At 43.4% G+C, this 7,020-nt stretch overlaps 1 protein-coding gene across 1 annotated transcript in view; it reads left to right on the top strand.

Moving 5' to 3' along the window:
* Positions 1-2,748: 2,748 nt before the first annotated feature.
* Positions 2,749-7,020, top strand: part of apoba (apolipoprotein Ba) — a 37,875-nt gene continuing 33,603 nt past the window's right edge. Inside the window, exons 1-4 of the mRNA XM_055171784.2 lie at positions 2,749-2,895; positions 3,184-3,243; positions 3,876-3,988; positions 4,082-4,227. Of these exons, the coding sequence (XP_055027759.2) occupies positions 2,769-2,895; positions 3,184-3,243; positions 3,876-3,988; positions 4,082-4,227 (446 nt within the window). The 5' untranslated portion in view covers positions 2,749-2,768. The remainder of the gene's footprint in view (positions 2,896-3,183; positions 3,244-3,875; positions 3,989-4,081; positions 4,228-7,020) is intronic.

Genomic DNA, 7,020 nt, shown 5'->3' with positions numbered 1-7,020 from the left:
ACACTGTGCACAGATCATATTGTAGATAAGGTCAGACATTTACAATAAGGGATCAGTAAACAAAATAGATTGAATGGACATTCCTTATGTTAGACGTACTTCTTTTCATTTGATAAGAGTATACATAAAAATACACTCATTATTGCACTTTTGAATCTGAGTTCACTTTAACATCAGATGTTGTCCTCTCTATTAGACGTGATGAGCTGTAGCTCTGTAGATTTCAGGCACAACTGCGCTCACTGGCATTGAATAGCCCATGCTGATATCCTGCAGTCCAACCACCAGACACTTCCAGCTGTAGCGAAGAGCTTTTCCCACATTCTGCAAAAAAAGCACAAACAAACTGAATGACAACAACAAATAAGTTACTATAAAAATGTTTTAGATCAATTCACAATGAAATGTAGACACTTTAGGGTGATAAACTGTATTTTTTCATATTTAGATATTCACCTACATGAAAAGTTATTAATAAAGTATGTGGTTTTAAAAAAAATATAGGGTCTACAATGCTGTTGAGAAAATATGTCCACAAACTGTATTTACATAAACGTTAATTTGCATTTGACTACACTGAACAACTCTTTAACAGTCATATATTGTCATGTATTTAACAGTTGTATTAAAGACAATATTAATATTAAATAACAATTTAAAGATATATAAAGATAATTATGAATGTTTTTTTACTGAAACAGTATTTTACTTGCTATTGTAATACGGCGTTACTTAAGCAAACAGTAACGTTAGTGTTGTTATTATGCAATCATAATAATGCCAAACAAACACCTTAGAAAATGTCCACATACTTTTCTAAATCTTTTATATTTGTCTTGTTTTTTCTTGTCTTCTCGTGCTTTGTCATCAGTTTCCTCCTCCACCAGTGGCTCGTATTTCGCTGGAAGAAAAGCGATGTGAACTTGTTTCGCAGTTTTCTGCTTCGTTTTCACGCACTTCTGTACAGGTACGTCCAACAGGTGCGGCGCGTCCGGAGCCTTATTTATTTCCGTATTTTGTTGACCATCGATGTCGACAATTTTTGATTTGTCCTTCTTTTTGTGTTTTGATTTTCGACTGAATTTAACGCGCTTTCGAGTCATGTTCTTCTAATACAAAACACTTTTGCTTCCAAACTGAACGCGTCAGGAGCAAAGTTCAAAAACTTTGACAGGAATTTGTCGGCGCATGCGCAGTTCGCGCGGGAGCAAACGTACAGTTGGTATATTTTGTAGAGGAAAATACTGGCTGGCTTTAGTTTAAATTAGCAAACAAAACAAAGCTTGCTAACAGCGAAGTAACATACCTTCCTGGACACTATATAATCTAATAGTATGACATTTAGATTAGATTAATTAAATATTTTTGTCCAGTTTTACGTGTGTAGGCCTAGAAAGCATCCTTGAAAGTGTTTCTAAAATTTGCGTGGTAAATGCTTTTTACAATGCGATTTCTATCAATCTGCTTTAGTGATTATTTATAAGGTTAGAAACTTACTATTATATCGACAAGCACCGTCAATTTAGCTGTGATTCTCCGGCCTGAGGCAATGTCTCCCTGTTTTCCTTTTATGGAGACATTGACGACAGGCTGACATAAAACCCAAATGTGCCTAATAATGCATTTTTGTTAATTTACATTTTAAATAAATAGATTTTAGTTAATTCAGACTTAAACATTTAGATCTTTAGATATAAATTAAGCAGTTTAAAAAAACGAAAAATAATATTGCATTGCCATTTGTGATTATTAAATTATCTTAGTAGACTAGTAGATCTATATGGCAGTTACCTCAGAAATTAAAGTAGCTAAATTTGACCAGAATTGGGTCAGTAATAAAAAAATAAGAGTTTCCTATATACAGCTTCAGGTCTAAATTGCATCAAAGTAATACATTTTGTGTGATTATGCTCCATAACTTTTTTGCAAAATGTGATATAGAAATTATATAGTAATTAATTAACTTAATATACCTTTATCTTTTTATTGATACCAATAACATAACTTTCCATTAATGTATTTTTTTTCATATCAGAATATTTATTTACATTTTTGTTAATTTTAAATAAATAGATGTTAGTTAATTCAAACTTAAACATTTAGATCTTTAGATATACATTTAGCAGTTAAAAAAATAATAATATTGCATTGCCAAGATAATTGTGATTATTCAATTCTCTTAGTAGACTAGTAGACCTATATGGCAGTTACTGTATGTGTTTAAGATATAAGCTTGGACTCCGATACTATGTATACTTTAAATAGCATATTGATTATATCTGTTAATCAGGTGTTACATCATCCCAGCCTTTAAAGTAGGACACTGGGTTAATACATTACAGTAAGAAAATAGGTTTGCTCATGGCCGGAGAAATAAGAAGGGGTGAAGATTAGGAAATGAGATCAAAAACAGTATGCAATAGTGTGATTTACAGTACACACTTAAATGACAAAAATCAGGATCAAAAGAAGAAAGGATATCAATTCCTTTAACTCAGTCATGGCTTATAAATATAGAAATGTTCATATTAATAATATCATTTACACTATATTTGTTACTGAGTCTACTCATGTGACTGGACATCCGCAATCTGTTTACAAAGTGGATTGCACTGTATTTACATTATTTCTCATATTGTTTTTGATTTTTCATTTAAAATAAGTTTGCTAGACATTTTTTGTGAAAACACGCTATAGTTGTCATTTTGTGTCTTGTGTCTGATTGGATGAAACTTTGGTTGGAGGCTCGGGGTGGGGGCGTGCTATAAATGCTCCGCATGAGGTATCAGAGATATTTTAAAGTTAGTGAAAAAACTGAAAAGTTTTTTTTGGTGTCCATTAAGATGGACACTAAGCTGTGTCTGTTTCTATTCCTTGGCGCATGCGTTTTTGCTGGTAAGTTTGTGTATCAGTATTTTCTATCTTTTTTCATTCTATAGTTTCTCTTATATTTACTATTAAACATTGTTATTGTTGGTATTTATTTAACTATATACTAGGAACTTATAACAGATTGCAGTGTTTAAGTGACAGTCTAGCGGACGTTTACTAAAGTCATTCATTTTAGTATTTGGTTTGTTAAAATTCCGTTTTAGCTTTTCTGCTGTCCTCTAACAGGAGATTAGTTAAAAAGGCTGTCAAATGTGAAATGTATTTATACGTTTAACATTTTTTACTCTGTAGAAGCAATCGCTGAGGTTATAGATGAAGACAACAGAGATAAACAACCATCCATATGCCCATGTAAGTGACCAACAGATATGTGGATTATTTTTGGGATTAGTTAGCTGTGGTATGTATCTGCATCCAATCAGGATTTTTATTTTATTTTTTTGACTGCTTTGATCCGTTACTATATATCGACTGTGGAGGATAGTAGGTCTGGACCCTGGTACTTGTTGTGTATGTGTCAGGAGTATTGAATTAGAGAGGGGCCGCTCTGTCAACAAAAGGTCCAAAGGTTCCCAGTTCATCTGATTAGATGAAATATCTGTGAAATGGTTTAAAAGCAATTCATGAATACCCTAAACCTTTATGCAATGTCATTGGGGGGCTGCAGTGGGTAGCACTGTTGCCTCACAGCAAGAAGGTCCCTGGTTTGAGGCCTGGCTAGGTCAGGTGATCTTTCTGTGTGGAGTTTGCATGTTCTCCCTGTGTCAGCATGGGTTTAGTAGGTACTACGGTTTACTCCCACAAGCAAAAAGCAAAAGTTAGGTGAGATGCCATATTGCCCCCTTGCAACCTGTGTATGGTTTAACATGAATATAGCCATAGATGCTAAAACGCTGTGAAGAATAAAGAAAGAAAGAAATGCAAAGTCATTGGAACATCGGTTTTGTTGTTTTTAACTTTTTTAACTTTATTTCAATTTCCAGTGGCTGCAAGGTTCAAAAACTTAAGAAAATATGTTTATCAGTATACTGCAGAGAGCAAAAATGGGGTAGCGGGTACAGCTAACCTCAGGAATGGGCCAAAGATCACCTGTAAGGTAAAAGAGAAGTTTAAATAAAGTGCTTGCATGTACAACAAATACATGGAGGATAAGCAGAATATATACTGTATGTCTTCTCTCCATCATCAGGTTGAACTGGAAGTCCCACAGACGTGTAGCTTCGTCCTTCACACCACAGAATGTGCCCTGAGTGAGGTCTCTGTCATTGATGCACAGGGTCAACCTGTTTACAGGCAGGCTGCTGGAGCTGAGGCCTTTCAGGTTGCCATGGAAAAGTATGTGGAAAAAGTGATCCCCTTATACACACGGATGTAAAACAAAATACTGATAGAGAAAACAGTTTTTGCAGTTATGATGATTTTCCATCTAAAAATGGCTGGGTTATTTTTGACCCATATTGGGTAAAATTGGACAGAACCCAACGCTGGGTTAAAATTACCCAATGCTGGGTTGTTTTTACCCAACTGCTGGGTTATTATACCCCATGGTCACATAACAACAACCCAACATTGGGTCATTTTTTAAAACCAGCATGTGTTTTGTCCAATATGGGTAACTCAGCCATTTTAGAGTGTTGTTCCCTTTCAGTCGGTCACTACGACGTCACGTCGTGACCGACGAATTGGGAACCGCTTCGCGGGTGACCTATCTACTTCGAGAACTATCAGAAACGCCAATGAACTTGGCATGCAGGTATTTGCATAATGCCGGCGCCGCCCCGCCAGGTGCGTATATAAGGCACAGGTGCATAATACCAAATCAGCTTTATTGCTTCGAAGCCGGCAGACATCTGCTCTCGAGAAGCTGTTACTGATCTTCGTAGATCCTGTGCTGTGTGGGAAAAAATATCTCAGCTTGCTGAAGTTGGTTGGGCAAAGACACCTCAGTGGAGGCTCGCAGTGTTTTTTCCACCCTTTCTCTCTCTCTCTGTCTCTTTAATTTAGGACTTGAGTTCGAGTGAGTGCGTTTGCCTCTCCCTGTGTGTTTCACCAGCTCGCACAAAAGAGTGATTTCCCTAAAAGAGCAGCACGTTTGAGCTTTGTGTCTTTTTAAAGACAGCCACTCATTCGTGTCACGGTCGGGGTCGTCTTTTTAAAGATGGATTTCCGTCCGTGCTCCGTTTCTGGATGCGGTGTGTTTATCGCCCCCCAGGATGGCCACAAGCGTTGTCTCTCGTGTCTGGGGCTCCAGCACGCAGAGGCAGCGTTGCGTGATAGTTCATGCCCCGTCTGCGAGGGCATGACTATAGCGGATTTGCGGAGACGGGTGTCGTTCCTCCGGCAACGTCCCCCGCCTTCCCAGTCTGGTGCTGCTAAGGGCGCAGCTACCAGATTGGCGAAGGATGACCTCCGTATAACGGTGCTGGGTCGGTCTGCTGGTTCGTTCAGTAGCTCCCAGCGCCCTGATCCGTTGCCAGCGGAGGTCCCGATGGAGATGAGCGGCCCGTGTTCTACGGTGTCCTCGCGCTCTGTCGAGCCTCCACCTGACGCGATATCCACCGTAACGTCGGAGGGGGGGTTGTCAGCCTCGGACGTCGATCCGGATCCGCTCCCGCCTTCGGGCCAGGTTGCGGCTTCTGCGTTCGACCCTGAGATGGCAGCCATGCTCGCTCGGGCGGCGGAGGCGGTCGGCTTGGAGTGGACTAAACCTCCCCCACCTGAACCGTCCCGCCTCGATGATTGGTTCTTCGGGGGTGCCAGGGCTTCTCAGTCCTCGCCCCCGGTGCCTTTCTTCCCCGAGGTGCATGAAGAGCTGACGCGGTCGTGGAAAACCCCGTTTTCCGCCCGGAACCTGCCGTATCAGCCTTCACCTCTCACCTCTCTCGAGGGTGGAGATGCCAAGGGGTACACTGGTATCCCGTCAGTGGAGCGCCCGGTCGCGATGCAGTTGTGTCCGGCCGGTGTCGCTTCCTCCTGGCGGGACCAGCCTACTCTCCCCTCACGGGCCTGTAAGCAGTCTTCGGCGCTGTCCGGTGCTGCTTACAAGGCTTGTGGGGAGGCAGCCTCTGCCCTGCATGCCATGGCATTGCTGCAGGTTCATCAGGCTAAGGCTCTGAGGGATCTGCACGCGGGAGGTCACGACTCGGCGGAGTTCTCTGAACTACGTGCGGCTACAGATCTGGCGCTTCGTGCGACCAAGGTCACCGCACGCGCCGTCGGGCGTGCGATGTCTACCCTGGTAGTCCAGGAACGCCATCTCTGGCTGTGTCTGGCGGACATGAAGGACGCTGATAAAACCCGGCTCCTGAATGCTCCGGTTTCCCAGACCGGCCTGTTCGGCGAGACGGTCGAGGAGTTTGCCCAGCAATTCTCCGCGGCCAGAAGCAGACTGAGGCCATCGCTCAGATCATGCCACGTCGAAAGCGTCCTGCGCCTGCCCCATCCACGTCGGCGCCTCAGCCTGCTCCTCGCCGAGGGCGTCCTGCGGCGGCCGCCTCCGTTCCTCCCCGGGGCTCTTCTAAGAAGCGAGGAACCGGTCGTCAGCAGCCCGCCCCGCCCGCTCAGCCCGCTGCAAAGGGTGGTAAAAGAAGATCAAAGCGGCCCTGAGACGGGCGACCTAGAGATGGAGGGGATCGCTCTTCGGGAGATGGTGAAGGCACCACTCCCCCCACCGGAGGAGGGCCGGTTGGGGAATCTTTTGTTTCATTTTTCTGTTCCGCCGACTTTTCAGTCGGCACCCACAAATCCACAAAAAGAGCGAATTCCACTTCCATCTCTAGGTCTTCAGATGAGCTCCGGAGATACGAGAGGGCTCATAACCCCCCCTTGTTCTCCGACTCATCAGAGGAGAACGAGAGCGACGCACGGGCTCATAACCCCACCGCGCTCTCAGCCGGTAGGAGACAGCTACGGGCTCATAACCCATCGTCTCCCTCCTCCTTCGCCAGAGGGTGCATCGAGTGGTGTGAGCTGTCTTCAGCAGAGCCTCCCTAACTCAACCACCCAGCAACGGACTCAGGTGAGTGTTATCACACACAACACTGCTGTCGGTGCGGCCGTTACGCACACACCGGCGATCACCTCCGTTGCGCCCGCCGCGGGTACACCGATCGTGCCTTTAGTCCCTCT

The sequence above is a fragment of the Misgurnus anguillicaudatus genome, chromosome 7, assembly GCF_027580225.2.
Source record: "Misgurnus anguillicaudatus chromosome 7, ASM2758022v2, whole genome shotgun sequence".
In the NCBI taxonomy this organism is placed as follows: Eukaryota; Metazoa; Chordata; class Actinopteri; order Cypriniformes; family Cobitidae; genus Misgurnus; species Misgurnus anguillicaudatus.
This window is presented reverse-complemented; position numbering and strand designations above follow the sequence as displayed.